The 22,643-nt window shown below is 40.3% G+C and overlaps 2 protein-coding genes across 2 annotated transcripts in view; one reads left to right on the top strand and one right to left on the bottom strand.

The window, feature by feature from the left end:
- ATXN7 (ataxin 7) overlaps window positions 1-11,665 on the top strand; it is a 59,274-nt gene extending 47,609 nt beyond the window's left edge. The window contains exons 4-10 of the mRNA XM_031056350.1: window positions 587-849; window positions 1,585-1,667; window positions 3,382-3,647; window positions 4,062-4,260; window positions 5,025-5,146; window positions 5,427-6,378; window positions 7,508-11,665. Of these exons, the coding sequence (XP_030912210.1) occupies window positions 587-849; window positions 1,585-1,667; window positions 3,382-3,647; window positions 4,062-4,260; window positions 5,025-5,146; window positions 5,427-6,378; window positions 7,508-7,525 (1,903 nt within the window). The 3' untranslated portion in view covers window positions 7,526-11,665. The remainder of the gene's footprint in view (window positions 1-586; window positions 850-1,584; window positions 1,668-3,381; window positions 3,648-4,061; window positions 4,261-5,024; window positions 5,147-5,426; window positions 6,379-7,507) is intronic.
- A 4,967-nt stretch (window positions 11,666-16,632) lies between these two features.
- Window positions 16,633-21,769, bottom strand: PSMD6 (proteasome 26S subunit, non-ATPase 6). The gene is made up of 7 exons (XM_005420234.3): window positions 21,530-21,769; window positions 20,881-21,026; window positions 19,701-19,920; window positions 19,490-19,598; window positions 18,328-18,496; window positions 17,066-17,143; window positions 16,633-16,920 (listed from the first exon to the last, which is right to left on the bottom strand). The coding sequence occupies exons 1-7, from the start codon at window positions 21,767-21,769 to the stop codon at window positions 16,824-16,826; spliced, it is 1,059 nt and encodes a 352-aa protein (XP_005420291.1). The 3' UTR covers window positions 16,633-16,823.
- Window positions 21,770-22,643: the final 874 nt, after the last annotated feature.

The following is a 22,643-nucleotide window of genomic DNA, read 5'->3' as shown; positions in this document are numbered from 1 at the left end:
TTCCTTTTGTTTCAGAGCGTTTTTGGTTTAGAAGATAATAATTTTAAACTCCTCCAGATCTTTTCCCACAGCTTAGTCAAAGATTATAGTTAATGCTCATATATATGTTGAGGAAGAACTCTTGCAAACCTGCATCTTAAATCATCATGAATAAAGGTCGTTTTACTAGAGGCTCCTAATTCTTTGATGTAATCTGCATACTTTGATCATAAGGAAGTTATAGCTCTGATTCAGGTGGTTTTCAACCTGCACGTGTGAGATGACAGCAATGCTGGTAAAATTTACTTCTACAGAATGGTGCATTTCTCACTGGATGTAATGGGTCCATTGCAGTTGCTTTGGACAGTTTCCAGTGATGCTCTCTGTCCATGAAAGCAAATAATGGTTTCTGAAGTCCCTGGACACTCTGAAGTGTCAGGGAATAAAGGACAGGAGATATGGATATCATAAGAAATGTGAAAATTAGAAATATAGTAGGAGGAAGATTTGCATTTATACTGGGAATAGATCAGAGTGTTGTTAAATAAGAACATATTTTAGCTTATTTTTTTCCAATTTTTCTCTCTTTGTTTTTCATAAATAACAGTATGACTCCATCTGTCAAAGTGGAAAAGATTCATCCAAAGATAGATGGTGCCCAACTGAAAGCTGCTGTTGGTCCAACTTGTTCTACTACTGTGAGTTCCTCAATAAAGCCTGGCCTTAATTGTCCCTCAATACCAAAGCCACCCTTGCCTTCCCCTGGACAGATACTGAATGGTAAAGGTCTTCTCTCTGTGCCTCCATTTTTGGAAAAGAAACCTGAAGAAAATACGAATAATAGGAAATTTTTACATAAAAGATTGTCAGGTAATTTTTTAAAATTATTATTAGCTATATTCCTTTTAGTTGAAATATATATATTTATGGAAATTAGTTCCAGAAGTTAATTAAAACTCCTGTAATACTGTAAATTGTAGTAAGAGTTTTGAAATATTATAATTTAAATCTATAATTTGGCAGACACTTGAAGGATGCAAACACCTTGAAATTGACTTTTCCTTTCAGAAACCTGTACAGATATCAAATGCCTGTCAGTCCTGACAGTTTTAAAATTACACTCTTACTATCTCCAAAGATTTTAGTTTCCTTCTTTCTATATGGAAGGTCCAAATGTACACAGAAAACTAGCACCTGATAAACTGAAAAATGCAAACCCAGTCTGCTCTTTATACCTTTTACCACAATTACTTTAAGTGTTAGTAGAATGGTAGAAAAGTTCTTGACACCAAAGCCAACAAACAAAAACCCACCATTTGTTTGTCACAATCCGTAATGGTGATATCTGCTCCTAACAGGGAGCATCAAATCCTCCTTTGAGGACACTTACAGGTGTTTGTGGACTTGAGATCTGTATTTCAGCACACCATAAGCTTGCTGAGAGTGTAGAAAAATTCATTTGTACAATTTTATTGTGCATTTTTATTTGTACATTTGCCTGTGTCATATTTAAAAAGTTTCCAATATGATTAATTTTTATGATGAAACTAAATGTAATATTTCAAAATGTCTTTTGCTAACTTTTCAATACTGTGTCTTTGACAGAGAGAGAATTTGATCCTGATATATACTGTGGTGTCATTGATGTGGAAACCAGGAAACCTTGTACTAGGTCTTTAACATGCAAGGTAGGATACCTGAATCAGGATAAGATTATCTGAAGTTTTTATTCAAATTCTTGAGGAACATGATAGAAAACAGAGAACTGCAAATTCTTGCTGTTGGTAGTTACCACTGTAAGTGGTACCTCTCAAAACATGTTGCTCAGAACCAAGAAGAAATTGTTTTTGAAGTTCAGTTAATTATTTATTTAGAAAGCATTTCTCAAAGTAACCTGGAGATTTGTATTTTTGTATAAACCCTTTAAACATGGATGTTGACATGGAACAAACTGTGTCACTCTACATGTAGGTAGCAGGGGCAGTGTGTTTCTCTTTTTGAGGGTAACCCTTGCAGTTGTAGATCATGAATTTTAAAATTCCTCATAAGCATTGAAAATATTGCTTATGCAGGATTTAAATAATTCAAGCTCTTCCTTTCTCACACTTTTTCCTCTCCCCCCAGCAGTCTGCAGCAGGTTCTTGGTAGGAATTTGTGTAAATGCTAATGCTGCTGGATGTACTGTTGCAGCCAGCTCCTGAAAGAGCCATGGAGCACGCCTAGAGGTCAAACTCTAAATTAAACAATCATAAAAACTTTCAGTCTGACAAAATGTATCCTCTGGCTCCAAAACCCTGAGGGGACAGAGGGCTGTCACTTGCTCCCAAGGAACCAAGAATCCAGATCCCCTGCACTTGTATAATACTTTGGTGCTTTCCTGCAAAGCAGCTCTACCCTCAGTTTGGGAAAGGTCTGGTAAATAAACCACCTACAGAACAAAGGTACATGAAGCTGGCACTAATGACCCAGAGGAACTGAACTTGAACACATTGCCCTTTTGGAATTACATAGGGGAGGAAATTGTTTTGCTAATAGAGGAGGGAAAAGCTGCAAGATTTTACAAGAGAAATGGGCAAATCAAAAGTGAAAAAGAGTAAAAACATTTCTCAGGAATTCTTTAGAATATACTACTCGTAAAATAATTTTTGGAATTGCTATTTGTGTCTGAATTATGTGACAAAATTTTTTACCTACTAAAAAGAACCAAATCAAACCCTTTGTGCCATATTAAAAAGGTACTGTGTATGACTTTAACAATTCAGAAAAATAGCTTCCATTTACTTCGCCTTACTTAGAATTGGTGCCATTTATACACATACACTTACACATCTTACTGTCTGTAGTGTGCAGGACATTCAAAGAACTTTGAGTCCTCGCTGACTCTGGATTCTGGTGGATATTTTGAATTCCTCCATATCTATTTGATTACATTAGTTTTCAAGGAATATATTAGTTTATAGGTGGCAGCACAGTACTTTTCTAAATATTTTTCAGGTCTCCCATTAGAAGTCTGATTTTAAACATTATTTTGTTGAATATTTTTTGAAGTGGAAGTAAATATTTTCTCTTCTTGGTTTTGCAGGAGTTGGCAGATGATGTAAATGTAAAAAAGGTTTTTGGTTCTAGTCTTAACCTTATTAAAAATTTGGCAGTTTGGTTTTTAAAAAGAAGTTTGAAAGAAGCCTTTTACCAAATTGCTGGGTTTGTTATTCTGTATCAGACAAGGATGTAATCATCCACCAAGCAATTTTAAAGTTTGTTTTCAAAGTCATATTTCCATTTGTTTACTAAACCAGGACCGTGATGATTTTCTCTGTTTTGGAGCTCTCTACACATGTTTTGAGTGTTTGACTTCCACAAATGTGATAGCCTGGGATTAATGATTTATTCCTGGTTCTGCAGACACATTCCTTAACCCAGCGGAGGGCTGTACAGGGTCGAAGAAAACGATTTGATGTGTTGTTAGCTGAGCACAAAAGCAAAACCAGGGAAAAGGAACTTCTTCGACATTCGGATCATCATCAGCAGATGCCCCCTCTCAGGGAACCACATCCCTCACCTACTAAAACTTCCCAGGAGCTGCACCAAAATTCTCATGGAGTTACTCTTACAGAATCAAAGCCTTTATTACCTAATAAACCCAAACCTCACCCCCCCAGTCTTCCAAGGTAAGGAAAATCTGCAGATGCAATGGTATGAAATGAACACTGGGAGCTTGATGAGGGAGTGATACAGATCTGTTGGATGGGCCAGTGTGTTTGCTGCAGGCCTGGTGCCTGTCTGCAATTAGCAATTACCTGCTGAGGGTAACTCCTGGTGAGGAGGGAGTAGTAAAACTACTGTTTAAAGTAGTAAAAGCTGACTTGCAGTCAGTGGAAGTAGTTGAGCAACAATTGGGCAACGCTGCTTTTCCAGGGGTACCACCATACTCTGTCCTTGCCCTTGGCAGGTTACAAGACTGTGGACCACACCAGGGATCTGTTAATGTAGATTTCTTTCTCTCAGTAATAATAAGCACTTAAAGGGTGGAGTTTTTAACTGTACTGGGTTCAATAACACCTGGTTACTGCTTGCCTTGCCAGGCCTCCAGGCTGTCCAGCCCAGCACAGTGGAAATGCCCCCAGCGAGTCTCCTTCTGTCCACGAGTCCCCACACCCTCCCTTGCCTGCAGCTGAGCCAGCATCTCGGTTATCCAGTGATGAGGGAGAATGTGATGAAAAAGAAGAGCCTGTTGAAAAACTGGATTGTCATTATTCAGGTCATCATCCTCAACCAGCCGCTGTACGTTTGCAAAGTTAACCTCAGTCTGTATCTGGCTCTAGTTGTGTAAACAAGTTACTTTAGGGTTTTAGGGGTGGCTTTCTGTGGGGTGTGTGATACTTTTTTCTTTTTTTCTTTTTTTTTCCCCTCCCTATATTTTGAGAAAATTATTTTGTGGCCTAGTAGGCAGTGAAGGTTTAACTAGTTGCAAAATAAACATGCTAAAAAAATGTGTTCATAGCTCACTTCCCCAGTCTAAAAGAAAACAAAATGCCAGAATACTAAAGATGAAATTGCTAACTGCTCTAAAGGGCTGTGGTTTTGGAATAACAGTGTCTTTTTGGTGCAATTTTCTTATTGGACTCCCCTGTCCACACCCACATACATTTTTTACTCAAGTTACCAACATCATATTAAAGATAGCAGTAAGGTATTTTAATATTTAAATTTTAACAAAAATCAGTTAGTATAACTAAAATAAAATTTATTGCCCTGGATGTCAAATTATATTCTTTTTAGAAACAGACTTCTAGCTGGGAGCTGGTAGGTCCTCAGAAGCAGATGTTACATAAATATGTGTCTGTGTGTATAATATTTATACATAAACAGACATACTGCTAACCTTCTCTGTTTAAAATCGTTGTTGGACCATAGACATAAAAACTCTTAATTTATTTTTTTACCTTCTACTTAAACATCTAAAAGCATATTTATTGTAAACAAATTGTTATTCAGAGAGTTGTCACTGAAAGTAGAAAACACCAATAAAAATCATGTCTTTTCAGTTTTGCACATTTGGTAGTCAGCAAATTGGAAGAGGTTATTACGTCTTTGACAAGCGGTGGAACCATATTCGATGTGCACTTGACTTCATGTTGGAGAAGCATCTTAATTCACAGATGTGGAAGTGAGTAGAAATGAAACAGTTCTTACTCTTCTTGGTGTTTGAAGAAGTATATGTAACCTTGTTATTCTAGTTAAAGAAAGTAATATTGTGTTCAGACCAAAGGTTGATGGTCTATGCTTGGCATTTTTTGCAACAATTAACTATCAGTTTAATATAATCAGAGGCATTAATCAACCCCAAGATACAACCATTTTAAGGTAGCATTATTAGTGTATATATATATAGTCTGAAGAATGGTGGCTATGTGGGGATTTATCTTTGTTTTTCTGTTTACCTGCAGGAAAATTCCTCCAGCATCCAGTACCACAGCATCAGTCCGTGCCCCACATCGGACAAACCTGCTGCCTGCTTCTCAGCACGGTGTCAGTGCAGCAGGGTTCCTCTTGCCCACCACGGTTATGTCATCGCCAGCGTTGGTGTCTCCTTCCTGCGTGTCCCTGAGCAGCAAATCGGTACCATCCCACGGGACAACGCTCAACGCCAACCCCGCTGCTCTGGGCGCCGTGGATCCCGTCTGCAGTATGCAATCAAGACAAGTGTCTTCTTCCCCTTCAACACCTACAGTGCTTTCCTCTGTACCTTCACCTATGGCCAGCAAACCTCAGAAAATGAAATCCAGCAAATCTTTTAAACCTAAGGAATCTCCTGCTGGCAGTGGCACCTGTAACAGCACCGGCAGCGTCAGTAGCAGCGGCGGCTCAGGAAAGAAGCGTAAAAACAGTTCCGCACTGCTCGCACCTTCTCATTCCACAGAGTCCTTTAGAAAAAACTGTGTGGTTAACTCTGGAAACTCTGGGACCTCCTATCATCCCTCAGTGACAGCTTCGTCCCACAGCGTTGGCCTCAACTGTATGACTAGCAAAGCTAACTCTGTTAGCCTCAAACATGACCAATCAGGGAGGGGTCCTCCGACTGGGAGCCCTGCAGAATCCATAAAGAGAATGAGTGTGATGATGAACAGCAGCGACTCCACGCTCTCCTTAGGGCCCTTTGTTCATCAGTCTAGTGAGCTGACTGTAAATTCACACAGCAGTTTTTCACATTCACATACTTCCCTTGACAAATTAATAGGAAAGAAAAGAAAGTGCTCACCTGGTTCAAGCAGCATCAACAGCAGCAGCAGCAAATCAAACAAAGTTGCCAAATTGACATCAGTGAACAATGTTCATGCAAAACACACTGGTGCAATCCCAGGGACGCAAGGACTGATGAACAATTCTCTGTTTCATCAGGTAGGAAATCTTGTCTCAAACTAAGCCAGCATGAAATGCCTCCTCACATGCTTATAATTAATGTGTTCTCTTAATAATTAAATAGATAGCCAATTCCAGATCCTGCACGAGTAAAAGGTAGTTCTTCTTTTTGTCCAGTACTCATTTTGATTGTTTTTATGGTACATTTATTCAAGACTTTTATAAATGTTCTAAATAAAAAAAACTTTGCTTTAGGAAAGAAACCTTGAATGGGATATTTCAAATTCCTTAGATGCTGTTGCCTTTGAATTGCTTTCAGATAAAATTAGTTCCTCTTATTTTTAAACCATAATTTTAAAAAAGAATCTTGCCAGCCTGCCATGGAACTGAGCTGTGTGCCTCAGCCTGACTCCTTGTTTCTGTGTCAGGAATACATATTCTACAAAGTAGAACATAATGATGCTGATAACAGAACTGTGATACTGTGATAAAATAAGCCTATTATCCCAAGATGTCATTGCCTAACTTCTTAGTAATAATGAGATTAAATGTAATAAATCAGATAATAAACTTTTTTAGTTGGTAAAGCAAATAGATATGCTATAAAGGAAGCAGATCTCATGCGTATGTAAGATCCCATTTTAAAAATTAGTTTAATGGTTTGATTTTTTTTAAAACAAATCTTGCTGGAAAGGTAGTGCATTCAGGATCAAAAATCCAAGAAACTTTGTTTTCTCTGCTGCTAAAACCTGAAATCTCTGTAGCTGGAGAGCCAGGAGGTCAGTAAAAACTTTTTGACAGTGGTTTCTTAATTTTCAGTTTCAGCCACAGAGGAAGATTTTCACTTTTTTGTGTGTTTACTTAAGAAAAAAAGCCTTCAGATGGCTGAATTTATTTTTGGACTTACCTAATAATTAATTACTATTTCAAATATGCAATATAAGTAAAAAAGAAATATTATTTGAGTGAACTAAGAAGGAAAGCATGCTTGAAACCATTACAACTTCGAAGAGGTTTTGTTGAGGATTTTCAAGTCTCAGAGAGGCCAGCCTTGTGTTATCAAGGTTGCTTTGTGCCTGAGATTTTCCCCCAAATTTGCCCTTGTTAGCCACAAAATAATTTGTTTTCAGTGCCTGCACTGATGGTTCTCTCTTTTCTTGCCCCCAAGCCGAAGGCCCGTCCCTGATAGCTGAAGGCACCACGGTGAGAAACAAACTGGACAGTTTTCACTACAAGCAAAACCTCCATCTGGATTTCTGGACTCCAAGATGCCTTGAGTTTTCCCAACTTCCCATGGTCCTCAGGTGTGGAAATCTACTGGACTGTCACTTAAACAAGGAATTTCCCTGAAGCCATGTCTGTAGCAGTGAATATACTAGAAATGGACACTGGATGAAGTTCAGCCACATAATTGCTCTTATCAGTGTTAACAGTGGTCTGGACTGTTTGCTACAAATCTGTGAGATTTTCCTTACAGGAGTACATCATCTTGCCACTATTTGACATAGTTTGGCTGGGCAAACGAATGTTTTCTGGGGGGAAATAAACATTACTGTGGACTTATTTTTATACTGATGGTGTCTTTTGTAGGTGATAGCTAACCAGACAGACACCCTCAATGGAGAGGACCCCGTGACAAGGGGAAAAATGTGTGAGGCACAATGGAAAGAAGCCCTCAAGAAGGGAATATGGCTTTAGTGTTTTTATAGCAATGTTCCTTTAATGGAATATAAAAAAATAGCACAATTCAAAAAATAGTCTGTTTTGCCCAGCCTTTTGCAGGTAATTTGGGATAAGAAGCTATCAGGAGTTTAAAACAAAACAAGCCCAACAAAACCAGAAAAACTTGTTTGAGGCCACTGCTCAGAAAACAAGTATAAAAATGCCGTATTTGTGTGATACAAAACCTATTTTCTATTCTTTTGAATGAGATTTTATTGTGGAAGAAAAGTTAATTTTGTTCTTTAAAAATTCCAAAAATATCAAACAGACAAAGGCAAATAACCTCTAAAACTCTATGCCCAAAGAACCTATTTATTGACCTATACTGTATACCACAGGCCTTTGTTTTTTTTAAAAGAAAAACTGTATTGATGAAATTAGGCTGGTTTGTCTTCCTCTTCCAGCAGATAAAATTAGCCCTTTTAAAAATGAGTTTTTAAAATATTTAGATATTTTTTAACAACCATGAAAGTCAGTTTCTTTCTGCCTTGTTTGTGTAACAAAATTGTTGATGTGTGATGTCTTCTACCACTCAGTAAGATTTTTTTTTTTTAGTCAAAATTCTGGAATAAATGCCAATTTGACAGCAGAGTTCACTGTGAAGCACTGGCTTGTGCATCACAGTCATCCCAGGCCCACCCAGGCTTTTTGAGCATAGGGGGCTTTACAGTTTTGTATAACCCAGCCAATTTTAATGAAGTATTTTGTCTTGCTTCAAAACACCTCAAAAATTAATTCCGCCAAAGGGCTCATTGTATAATGGTTTGACTCATCTGGGTGTTTTTGTTAAGTTTTTAAACATCAGGTAAAGGCTCAAAACTGACTAAACTTTTATTAAGGGGGCAAAGCAAAGGAAGATGAAATCCTAACGAAGAAGATTTTTATTTTCTGCCTTAAAGGGGCATCAGCTATTGCTGAGAAGAGACAATCTGAGCCTGTCCAGCTGTTCACGTAGCCCAGCCTTCTCCCCGTTCTGGTGGCAAGTAGTAAGTACATCAGGGAATCCAAAGCCACTCTGAGTAGCAGTTGCTTAGTTGTTTACCTAACAATGCTTTCAGTTTCTCCTGAACTTCCTATGAAATCATTGTTATACAGCGAAACAACAAGAAGCCTCTATGCAGACACTTTAGCTTTGAATTGATACAAAAGATCACACTGAGAAAGCAATGTACTAGAGACTCTTATTATGCAAACTTAAAAAACAGTAGACAACTTTTCAGGAACAAAAGGATTTGTATTTAATAGGATGCCCTGTTGAAAGGATTGTTAGAACTGCAATTGGTTTAATGTAAAAGGAACCAAAGTGAAATGCTACAAAATGAAATCCAAGTGCATGAAATCCTGTGTGTTTGGAGAGAAATCCGTGCTCTGATGAAAGTCCCTGGGGCAGAGCTTCCACTTCAGGATAGCATCAGTCACAAGTGCAATTTGGCTCTTGGTAGAAACACAGGTAAAGGAAACAGAAATTTGGCAAGATTGGGTGCTGGCGAGATTGTGATTGAACTGTCCTCTGGTTTTTAAGGTTCTGTTGATCTGAAAGCAAAATGGCAAATTTGTGCTCCTTCAGTAGCATGCAGATGTGTACAAAGTGAATTCCTGATGGCTGCTTCTCCAGAGCCAGTGGGTGCAGCCACCTGCACCATGTGGGCTTGAGCCACTGGAGCAAAGAGTCCGAGCATAAATTCTGCCTGCCCTAGACCTGCTCTAAATATTATGATTTAGATCTTGGTTATAAGCAGAACATTGTTCCTGGAGCTTTTATTGTCACATAGTTCTTACTGTAAATAATTAAGGAAGCTTAAAATTAATTTTCCTTGCAAAATTGAATTTGCAGTGGCTGGGTTGTTTCTAGACAGATTTTGGTATTAATTTAAGAGATACAGTTTTTATAGTCTTTCCAACTTCTCGTTATGACTCCTGCAGTTTTCTTAACCTAAAAAATTGCTGCAATGATGAACAAAGAATTATACAAGAAAAAAAAACATACTTTTGTATCTTTATTTTGGAATTTCTTGTTCTATTATAAATATTGAAGTATCCCTATTTCAGAAGACATATTTTGTTAATTGATTGTACATATTTAAATATGTATTTTTGCACAGGTCTTTTTTTCTTATATCCAGTTTTGGTACAATTGAGATCATCTAGTATTTATTTATTAATTAATTAAAAAAAAAAAGCAAATACCTTTTTATAATTTGAAGTGGTTCACTGCCAAGCCAATAGTTAACATGCCTACTTTGCAATGTAAGGGATGCCTCCGTTTTGTGAAAGCTGTGTCCCTTTTCCCTGTCCTGGGAGTGGGTGGATCCACGCCGAGGACTGCCGAGCCCGGAGCCCTCGTGGTTGATGTGGCATTGATTGCTTCTCAGTTGCCTGACTCCCAGCAGATCCATAGTTAAGTGACACACTGCTTCTCTTTTTTTAGTGTGCGTGTGTGTGCGTGCGCATCCGTGTGGGTCTCATGTGGTTTAAAACTAACGGAAAAACTGAAAGTGCCTGATATAACTAGTTTTAAGCTTGGACTGTTTAGACAGCTTCTCCTTAAAAGACTTGAATGTTCAGTTGAAATTTTGGAGCTTGCTTTTTCCACCTATATATATATGTGTGTGTGTGTGTATATACACACATGCATATATCTATATATCTGAAATTAATGAGATGGGTTGACAAAAGAAAGCAAATTATGCTGGTAGCTATTGTAAAATCTTCTCATTTGAATACCTTCTGTTGGAACAATCCCATTGATAACTCATATTTAGTATAATGCCAAGCGTTTGAAATATGGTTTTAACCAGCAGTTTATTTAACTGTCTCATTTTGGGAAGGGGGGGAGCAATATTCATTAGTCAAATAATTTACAAAATGTTCCAAATTGTTGGTATTCCAAAACAAAGAAAAAACCCCTAGTAAGTACCTCTTAAAACGATGAAAAAAATAAAGATGTGATTTCCAAATGACATTTCTAAGGCAGTTGTCTTCCTGTAAGAGTTCTCTTGCCAAGGAATCTCTCGTCTTTTACTCATTCTGTCCTGGAGGAGGGAATTGGGCTTAGAAAGATTCTTAAATGTTTCACTGTTCAGCAGAAAATAATCATTTCTACCTTTTGTGCGAGATATTTTATGTTTTAAAGATAATTTTGAAATGAGCACTACATAATGTCAATGTGAATGTAGGCCTTGGAACATCTTGCTCGGTGTTGAGCCTGGTTCTAAAAGCAATCTCCTGTGTAAAATGTGTGAATAGTTTGATAATTTGTATACATAATCAAGAGCATCTGATCAGCTGAACTCTGTGTTGGCTGCTGTATAGTACATGAACAAATGTCATGGGATAGAAAAATTACTTTGGATATTTAAAAGAAAAATAAATATATAGTCTATTTGTTTTGTAACAAGTTTCTGTAAATAAAATAATTTATACTATTTATAAGAAAAAGTTGTGCTTTGCTTCATGAAAAAGATTAGTTTGTTGAACAAACATGTTACTAAACAAGGCAATAAAATTAGGACTTTTCAATAAATGAGGTTGGTTGCATGGAATATATTATATGTTTCTGCTTCATTATAAAATCATTCGCTATTAAAGGAAAACATTATCTGTATCGGTGCCTATGTGAACTAATTTCAGAGAATTGGATGTGGTCAAATTCTGTCACTGTCCCTCAGCATCACAAGTCAGCCCGGTAGGTTTGGAGCTTCCCATCCTACAGGGGGCTGGTACCTGGTTTTTAGCAGTGCCTGTGTCACCTCTGCAGCATTTTCCTGTGCAAAGGACCTTCTGTTACCTAAGGTTCACACTTTATATTATTTTCTAATCAGAATAATGAGCAGCAGCCTTTACAGCCCCAGATGTGGTTGAGTCGTCGTGTTTCCTGGATTTTTTTTCCTCCTAAAAAAGTGTCTTCTGTATTTTCACAGTTTGAAGTTCCAGTGTGTGGATTCAGCAGGTTAAGCACTCCTGCAGAGCTTTTCTCTGCACGTGACTCGGGACTCATGTGTCGTGGGTGATTTCAGAGCAGTTTGTAAAACCAGTAAAGCTCCTGTTACTGGGACAGGACTTCAGAGTGACTTCTGTGGCAAAGCTTCCTTTGTTCTGTCTATTTTGCTTTGGTTTGGGTTTTTTCCCCTCTTAAAACAAGCTTTTCTTAATATTTAGAATAAATGCTGCAAGGTACAAACGGTTCAGACAACAGGCAAGTTCTTCTTTGTCTTTTTATAATAAGCACCTTTAGTAGTTCTACGTTTACTTTTTGTGCTACTAAGTATTTTAATTTCTTTTTTTGTCTCACCTTCTTGCAAATCCTTTTCCTTCCCAGTATCAATTTTTACCACCTGTGCCATCCTGCCTGAGCTGCTGGCGCTGCAGCAGGTTCTGCAGAGCTGTACCAGTGACCACAGCCTGGAGTGTGTGGGAGTGCAGAGCTCTGAGCTTGGCATCGTGTTCAGGCAGGTTCGTGACTCTGGCTGCTCCAACACTGAAGGAATAACTGCATTTTACTGCATTTCATACAGGGTTCAGTGTCCTCTAAAACTGGCAAGGTTAAGAAAGGGAAAAAAGGTACATTCACCCTGTGTAACCCTGAGCTCTCGAAGCTCTGTGGAATTGGAGTGTTCTCCCTCTCCCCTTCCTTTGCTGCATTTGGTGCAGTGCAGTGCTAGGGAGCCCTGACCCTGAGGCAGAGCAGAGCTGCTCCTTGGGTTCTCTCTCCTGGTGACTCCACTAAAGGAGTTAGTGATGAAAAACAAATGGTTCTGACCAGGTGCTGAAGAGGAACCCAGTAAGCACAGATGTCCCTGAACCAGGTGGAAAAGTTTCCCTCCATCAGTGGCTGCTTCATAGGAAAATACTCCAGTTTATATTGGGGACAGTTACTTGGCGATGCAGGAAACTGCCAATGCGTGCAATGAAACCCCAGGGTCAGAGGTTCCTTGTGTGTAGGGTTTGTGTATCTGTACATCTTGTCAGTGCCCTTTGCATTTAGTATCAAAGCTGGGGAGATGTGTCCTGGGAGCCCGAGGTTGTTTGGCTCTCCCTGGCCGAGCAGTGTTGGGCTCAAAGGCTGCAGCCCGTCCCTGGCTGTGCCGTGCAGCTCGGGATCAGGGGTGCGGGGTTGGCCGGCTGCCCTCAGGCTCTGCGAAGGCCAGAGCGCCGCTCCGTGGGCGCCTTGTTTACACCGACTACCAAAATAACCCAAAGGAGGGCTTGCCCTGGCTTTTTAAAATGCAAATTCCTCATGGTGCATTATTATCACGTTCTGCTGGAACAAATAATCAAACGCATGTGGCTTATAGGATCCACCGTGGGACTTTTTATTTTGACTGGATGCTTTTTTCAGTGCGTTGGCTCAGAGCTGTGTTAGCCGCTGGATTCATTCCTAACAAGCAGCATGGGAGCTTTGTCATGGAAAAGTGGCATATGCTTGGGGTTTTTCTGACCCAACAAACTTCAAAAACCTTTAAGGAACTTGTTCAAACTAATGTAGATTGAAACTTTATTGCTAAGGAGGAAAAACAGCCTGAGAAGTGCAGTTAAAAAGCTTTGTCCAAGCCTATAAGGAATAGCTGGTGTTGATATTTGTGCCCAAATTGATACAAAAAGGTTTTTTTTCAGCATCAGCGGGGACTGTGTTGCTGTTTGGGTTTGGTAGTCTCTGACAGTGCTGGAAGATTTTTGTCCTCCCTTTTGCAGTTTAGGTCCCTTCACCTGAGTCCTTTCCTGTCCATGACAGGTGACTTTTCCTAAAGCCAGCGCCCTGTCCCTTGCCTACAAGGCTGGACCTTGAGCTCTGGAGCCCAGTGTTCAGCGAGAGAAGCACCAGAGGTGTTGGCAGGTGAGCCAGAAACTGCACAGAAACGACATTTCCACTGCTTTATATCAGAGCTTTACTGACAAATCCTAAACCACCCCATCTCCTGCCCTTCCCACCTGCTTTCCCACCATTAATGCAGGGAATGAACTGCAGAGATGTTCAAGCTGTGGCTTGAAATCGCTGTCTGGGTCTGGCTACCTTGTAGAGAGGGTCAAGTCAGCCTTGCAAAGCGAAATTGGAGAATGGCATTAGCTCAAGGAACTGCCCAAGCTTAAATTACAAGAGAGAATGTACAGCTTTGGCATGTGGACTATAAATCCATGGAAAGGTGTCAAAAGCAAGGCATGAAGGCCTGTGTCTGAAGTGCTGCTCACAATCAGAGTTAAATAAAGAGAAATGATGAGATCAGATAAACAGAATATAAAACTAACATGATCACAGGACTGTAAAAATCAACTTGAAATTACTACAGGAAGTAGAAATTCTAATGCTTGTGATTTAACATAGAGATGGAAGAAGGCATTTTAAAACAACATAATAGACAAAATTATGCCCTTGATCAGCTCAAGGTCTGACTACCCTGGACCCCTCAGCATTCCCTCTTTGGAAAACCTGTATATCAGATTGCTTTTTTTTTTCTCCAGAACAATGTGAACAGCCATGCTGGCTAAACTGTGTGCCTCTAGCTGTGGGCTTCAGGAGGTGCTGCCTTTCACCTTTCCCAGAATTTTATCCCACCACTATTTGGCACGGCTGAGACCTGAACTGCTGCACAAAGCCTTGAAAGGTTCAGCTAGAATTGCTGTGACTCTCTCCTGTGAGGCTGTGGCACAAGAATCTTTGTCCAGAAGGTCTCCAGGCTCTCCTTGGATCCTCTTTTACAGGATGTAGGCTGGCACCAGGAAATGTGAAGGCAAGTTGGGATCTTCTTTAAAGGGGGGTCTTTGCTGTAGTAGGATTGTATACTTCTGTTTAGAACATTATTTTTCACTCACCTAAGCAGAGAACACCAGATTCTGAAGTCCTTGGCTCCCACAGGATGATGACCACAGTTAAGATAAAATGGTTGATAGCTCTGCACAAGTATCTTACAGCACTAAAACTCTTTAGCAATGCTTTTATTTTCCACATAGAGTAGGGGTTTCCATTTTCTTTCTGCTGCTGTTACCTACACTAAGAGAGCAGCAAGATTTCTCTGGAATGCATGAAGCCTCTGTTAGCCTGATATTTCTCGAGTAGGTTTCTATTCCCTTTAGTTTAAAGAAATACATGGTAATACATATGCTGAATGGAAACTTTGATGCAGTTAATTAAGGCCACTTCATGTATAAATATGCTGGAAAGGAAAATTTATTTATGCACCAAATAGAAATTCCTCAAGTCAGTGAAGACATGAAGACAGTATGGTTTTCTGATAGGCCTCACACCTGCACCTATGGAAGGTGGAGATATTCCCAAAAGTCAGACTGATTAAAGCCTTCATAGCTAGCTCTACTTATCTGGCATGGAACAGATGGAGAAAAGAGGTTATTGCAGGTCTGAAAAGTCTGAATATTTGGTTTTATCAATTAAAACTTAATAGGAAAGAATATCTGTGTGAACACACAAAACAGAGACTCAGAGCTGAACACATGGTCAACTAGAGTTCTTGTTTATTATTCTGAAGAAAGAAAATAATTTTCTTCTAATTAGTACTATCTGAAATGTAAATCTTTAAACTCTGGCTAAATAGCTGCTTCTTGGAGAGGGAAACAACCAAAACAACTTCCAGTAAGTAGTAAAAAAACCCAAAATTGTGAGGTTGTATTTTGGGTTTCAGAAGAGTTCATCAGAGAACAGAAATGGCCCCTCAGCACCAAGGGGTCCAACCTCAGGCAGGCAGCAGCAATTCCAGGACAGGAGACCTCTATAATCTTGCAATGGGAGGGCTGGACAGGGGAAATTCCAAGTCCTGTCTGTGGCACAGTAACTTCCAAATGCTAGGATTGCTCTTTGGGTACACCTACCTGCTGGGGTTCCTTCCAGCACTGAAGCTGCAATGCATACAGGCTGTAAATGTTCCAAATGCAGTGGCATCAAAAGCTCACAGGACTCACTCACAGGCCTTCTTTGGGAGGAGGGAAAACCCCTCAAGGCAGGCCAGCAGGGTAAGCAGCTGCTGCTGGAGGCTCTGCCACGCCAGGAACCGTGTGTCATCAGCATGGCAGCAGCCTAGTGAGGCATTCATTCCTCAGCAGCGGGGAGGAAAGAACTGTAACCCCTGCAGTACCTGATCAGCTCTGTCAGACTGCAGTAGTCCCTTCCACAGCTCCCTCCATCACTGACATCTGCAGATCTAACTCAGGCAGTAATTACAAATGTAATGCTTTGCTCACATGCTGGCTTCCTTTTCAACAGTTTGCAAAAAAATAGTTTAAAGAGAGAGGCTACTTCTGTTCCATTTGTTCCCAAAGTTTTAGTCCTGCAGTTTCTGTGGTTGTATCATTTCTTCACCCCAATCACATCCTTATTCCTTCTCCCTTAAGCTGTAATCCCTTCACTGCAAGACTCCCTGCTGCCTGGACAGTGTGCACTCTTCACTAAAATTTTGGCCACTTTACTATTACGGAACTGATTGTTTTCACCTCTGATTCCAATATGAAAGTCTTAAAACAGCAAGCATGAAGTGGCCATGAGCTCTCTGTGTTCACAGGTCGTGAGCCTGCTTTGCTGTTCAACATGGAACACTGGATATACAGGCAAGGAAAGAACAAAGTCTATTACAAGAGATCACCAACGGTATCATACATTTAATAAATGAACTGGGTTCCATACACCAGAACAGAACAGTGTGTACATAATGAAGTGGAAAGTAAAAACACTACCTTATACCAAGTTATGCAATATATTTATAGGTTACTTCCAAAATGTTTTAAACATCTAAATTTTGCATTCCCTTGCATTAAAAAAATTACATATTAATTACTCGGGAAAGTTTCTGAATTCTGTTTAGCAGCAAATCTCCTTTCTTGATGGTTTCTTGGTACTGCCAATTCTTGCTATCAGGCCTAGGAATCATGGGGGAAAAAAACAGGGGGTTAGAACTGAGAATGTGATTTATACCAAAGCATTAAACATTTCTGTAGTAAATGTCATCAGAATATACAGAATTTGACTGGTCTGTTAAAAAAAACCTCCAGGCTTGTTACGTACCTGTTCGTTTCTACAATCTCATTTACTTTGTCTATTTTGCAGTGCAATCGCCCAGCTGCAATAAATCTTGAAAGCTCCCTAAATAAAGAAAAAAAGTTAGTTAAATCCTGTTTCACCAGGGACTTGCAGACCTAAGAGCACTGAAACTGCTGTTATACCACGCTGTATTTCTGAAGCAACAGCCTATGGATCTTCATCAGGTATCTTATGCACCCTCATCTTATTAAGGCTTGGACATTGCACCCAAAAATAATCCTTTTAGTGACCTGAACACAAAACCTCTTAGTTCCTTCTTCTCAGGTCAAAGTGTTGTATTTGAGTTAGTGAAACTTATCACTGAGCTTTGTATCAACTACTCTTCAAATCCAAAGGCAGCAGTAATGCAGAGTGGCTATTTGGAATTTATCCTGAGGTAAATATCTTCATGCCAGTCAATTAATTAGAAAAGTATCTCAATAATATTTAATTTTTTAAAATGCTTTTTAAAATTTTATTATTATTGTTTTGTTTAATCATCTGGTGGTGTACAGCACTGATGGTAGAAGAAAATATTCCTGTGTTCAACAGTAAGGTAAGTTACAACTCATAATAAATTACAGGAAAACATAAGCATTAGTATGACTTAAAAAAATTACTTTTGAATTAAATGGTATTTGGTTTCTCTTGAAACACTAATTTCTGATTATTTCAAGCACTTTCATATTTCTATAAGTTTTCTATGTTAGAAAATCTGAAACCTCTGAAACAAGAATAACTCTTGTGAAAGCATTTGAAAATAACATGCTTCATGTACACAAAGTAAAAGTCAGTTTCTCACTTCACTCACCACTTAGTTCTTATCATGATCTAAATCTGCTGGTTTTATTCTAGAAAATAATTTCAAATTGGGACAGCAATTGTTTGATTTAAGTGAAAAACATCAGATCCTGTCCATATAACAAAAACCAAGCAAAATGAGAGAGTGGCAGAGTACAAAAAATGTGCAGATCCCCAAAGTTGGAACAGGTCAGTTTTTGCATAGCTGTGAACTAAGCTGTCTAAAATCTAAAGTTCCATAGCATGTTGAGATCAATAAATAGAGCAATATAAAGAACAACAAAGTAATTAATAAAATACCAGCTTCTCACACTCTTCCATAGAAACGTAACTTGGCATATTTAGAATACAAGTGAACAAAGACTTTTACGTGTAATGAGATCACCATGAATATTTAAAAGGTATAAAGGGAGATGTCTGTGAACTGGAAAAAGCAAAGAACTTACTGATCTATGAACTCTACACTGACTCCAAAGGCTTCTGCCATGTACCCTAGCGTCAGGGAGCGGTAGGACTCGAGGAGCTGGCTGTAGGCGTGGATCCGCATTTCCCGTACGTAGTATCGGTAGTGAGGTGCAAACAGCCAGTCTTTCTTCATCTCTTGCTCTACAATAGCTGAAAAGGAAAAGAAAGAAGCAAAATAAACAAAAGAAGTCAGTAACTTCTAAGAAATCTCATATATCAGTTATGTAAATAAAAGACACGGCACCAGTTAATAAGTGTGACCATAACTATGTTGTATTCTTGCACTCCTCAGGACATGAAAGGGATTCTGCACTAAGAGAAGTAAATTCATGTAATCTGTACCAGTTCTGCAACCAGGAGTGTAAGAACATGCAAATAATATTGTGGCAGAGCTAATGGGAGCCTGAAACAATGCACAGCATCCTTCTTTCAGGGGGAGAGACCACCGTGCTGAAGGCAAGAGCTGGACCTGCTGCCTGCAGAGCCGGGTAACAAGCCGACTCGGTATGTAACTCCTTCAAGAAACATTGTTACCCATACCTGTATGAAGACACAACATTTATCTTCTGCTACTAGCTCTTAAATTAGTTACAAGGCTTTCCAGGCACTGAAGTGATTTTTTTTTCCCCTGACAGCATCGGTTCTCAGTTTGGGATGAGGCTGGCAATAGGAAGATGCTGCCCTTTAACTCAGTCTCATCAGGCCTAGTCTTCCACAAAATCAAGGGTTCTTCCTTGCTTTTTCTAAATATCTCATTTGTTTGTATTCTCTCACAGAAGAAAAACAAGCACTCTGAGAACTGGCAAGAATGAGAGTTTTCTGAAGAGCTTTTCTTTGGTGTCACCCTTGTACACAGAAAGTTTTCAAATCTTTCCTGATCTGGCACTTCAGGTAAGATGGTGTTTCACAGCCATTTTCAAAGTGCCTTTTCTCATAATCAGATATGACCTTTCACAAGGTTCATTGGATAAGAATTTTTTCTTTCTTTGTTTGAGAAATCAAAGCAGAAAATTTTAGGTCAAACTATTAAAAAAATCTCTATAGTTTGTTTTTTCTGCACATAGCTCTAGTTTTAGACTGTAGCTACTCCACAACAGCTGTGTATGATCTGAAACAGTGTTGAGGGACAGAACCCAGCCTTACCTAGGGACTGGAAAAAGGCTGCATAACGACATTCATAGAGAGAGAAGAGGTACTGCCGTACAGCTGGCAAACTGTGCAAGGCTTCCAGGATCTCTGCTCCTTTAATCACCTGAAACAAACACACATCTTTAACCACCATCCCCTTCAGCCTCCAGAAGAACAGGTTAAGGCTCTGTCACTTTGCACCAGTGCTTCCACGTGCTCCCCTTACCTTCTCCCTCAGGTCAGGCCTGTCCAGGGCAATCATGCTGACATAGACAGTGTATGTTACAAAGGTTTTGTAATCCATCAGTTCATAGGAGGTAAACGTGGAAACTGTATCAAGGAACAGCTCTGCTGCTTGTTTGAAGTCCCGAATGGCTACACAGTAAAGGCCCTGGTACACCTTGAGACGGTTTCTTCTGTCCCAGTCTCCTCCTTCTTCTATTAGACTTAAAATAGAACAAAGAATATTTACTTATTGTAAATCTGTCACGTAATTAGTTATATGAGACAAGTACAAATCAACTGATACCATGAGATTAGAGAAAGAATAACTTGGTTTATGTGAGAGCTTGCTGAAACAGCCCAGGCTTTGTACACCTGTTGGTATAGGAAAGTGGCTTCCTTGGGACAGGAGAGGCCAGAGGCTTTTACACAGTGCAAGTTTCAGCTGAAAGGAAAAGTTTACAGCCACTTCAGCTGTGACAACAGTCTCTGTGGATGTGTAGATAAATATTACTGTCAACTTGGACTGTGGCAACAGATTTCCACTGCCTTTGCTGCTAAAATCAAAGCTGCAGCATAGAAAAAAAATATTCAGGCTGCCTCTTTTTAAGGGTCTGCACAAAACTGGTGTGGCTGTAAGAAGGGCAGGGATGAGACAAAACTGCTGAGAAGGCAACACAAAATATCCCTGCCCAAGAACAAGGGAAGTGGGAACCTCCTCGGCCTTGGTGTCTCATGGCAGCAGCAGAGAGACTGGAACCACAGCTTTCTACAAGAACTGCTGAGGTTCAAAACATTGGGAGCACAGAGACACTGAAGCTACCAGTGTCACCAAAACACACCATGCCACTCTTGCTTCTAGAGGAAAAGCTCCCTCTTTACACAGCCAGCTCAGTGCCACTGGGAGCAGTCACACCCAAGAGGGAGTGGGAGCTGTTCTACAAATAAAAAATGAGCCAGCTACTAGAAAACAGCTACCATAAAATCTTAACCTTTCTCTTGCCCCCATTAAAAAATCCAGAAGCAGGAAGTGCTCTAAAACAAAGTAACACCCATCCATCACTCTGATTCTCTTTCACAACCAGTCCCAATCATTTCTGCACAAAAAAGTATTTATCTTCAATTTCTTTTTTTACAGCTTGTTTCCAAAATGCTTTAGTGCACCCAGACAACCTCAGCAGTACCTTTTTGCCTTTTCAATGTTCCTTGTGATGAGGTCATTGTCCATGTAAAACAAGCCAATCCTGAGCAGATAGAACACGATGTCCAGGCGATGTCCCAAGGCCACAGTTTTGTCGTAAGTCTTGCGGAATGCAGTCAGAGCTCCCTCCTGGCAAAACAGAATTTGCTACTGTAAGAATGTTAAAGGCACCCAGAACATTCACAAAATGCCTGTTTAAGAACAGGTGTTTTCTCCCACTGGTAGTTGTGACTTTGACCTTATGCATTCTGAATAATCTTAACGTATCCAAGTTTAAATCAAGTTAGAAAAGCTGTTCCTCATGTATCTTTTAAAGCAAAAGACTATGAAAATCTACTCTGTAACTTGAAATTCAGCAGCATGATCCAAGGAGCTTGAAGGTGTAAGGAACATAAATAATAGTGTCTGCAAACTTTTCTCATTGTCAAGAAAAAAAAATGTCTTTCAAGGACTGTTTTGTTCCTAGATAATTTATACTTCAGTAAGACCCTCCCCTATCTGCCAGCCATGTGTGAGCTGTGCCATAGAGAAAATGTTCTGCAAGTCCCCCAGTGCTCACTGGGACCTGCCCAGCTAACAGGGCTCCCATGCAGTGTTTTCTATAAGTCCATAAAGCCTCTGCTGTCACCAACCTTGTCCCCAATCCTGCACAGGTACTCAGCCTTGGCCATCATTGCATCTCGGATTTCGCTCTCCCCCAAGATCTTTTCTGCATCCTCTAATTCGTTGTCAAGACGTTTCAGCTCCTCCTCATTGGCTTTCTTCATTTTGTTCAGCAGATCCGTGTCCATCTGCCACTCAAGAGACTTGCACAGGGCTTCATAGTACGGAGCCATGTCTGAAAGAGAGGCAGGAAGGGTTCTGCTGTTCATTGCTGCAACAAGAGTGTGTTTGTTCCTAAAAGGACAACACGACTGTCAACGCCAGAGATGTCCCTTCTGTGACCAGGTACCTGCTGAATCCAGACACAGCACAGCCCCTGCTTCTGCAGGCCTTGCCCCTCATGCTTCCTTTCACTGACCTCATTTGCACTTTCCCTGCCTTGCACTGGGGTGGCCTCACCTCGAATTCTGGGGGCAGTTTTGGGCACCACAATACCAGAAGGACATGAAACTGTTAAAAGGCATCCAAAGGAGGGACATGAAGATGATGAAGGGTCTGGAGGGGATGTATAAGGAGAAGCTGAGGGCATATGGTGTGTTCAGCCTAGAGAAGTGGAGACTGAGGGGAGATCTCAAAGCTGTCTAAAACTTCCTCATGAGACAAAGTGGAGGGTCAGGGGCTGACCTCTGCATTCTGGAAACCCTGACAGGACCTGAGTAAACAGCATGGAGTTGTTTCAAGGGAGGTTTCAGTTGGATATCAGAAAAAGGTTCTTGCCCCAGAGGGTGGTCGGGCACTGAACAGGCTCCCCAGGGCAGAGCTCATGGAGCCCTTGGACAATGCTCTCAGGCACAGTGGAGAATCCTGTGCGGGACCAAGAGCTGAACTTTGATGATCCAAGTAGGTCCCTTCCAGCTCAGGATGTTGCGCGATTCTCTTCATCCCGCTGTGAGCACAGCAGCCCGCGGTGCTCAGCTCCCAGCCCTGGCAGTCCCAGCAGGATGGAAGAGCGCTCGGAGCTGGGCACAGGGTCCTCGGGCTGCCCATGCCCCGGGGGAGTCAGAGCGATGCCGAACTGAGGGGGAACGTGTACACAACTGGATCGACGAGCACAGGCGGTCACACGGCCGTTCCACAGACACA

This window comes from Geospiza fortis, unplaced genomic scaffold (assembly GCF_000277835.1).
Source record: "Geospiza fortis unplaced genomic scaffold, GeoFor_1.0 scaffold70, whole genome shotgun sequence".
In the NCBI taxonomy this organism is placed as follows: Eukaryota; Metazoa; Chordata; class Aves; order Passeriformes; family Thraupidae; genus Geospiza; species Geospiza fortis.
Note: the sequence above shows the minus strand (reverse complement) of the source record. Positions and strands in the feature narration are given on the sequence as shown.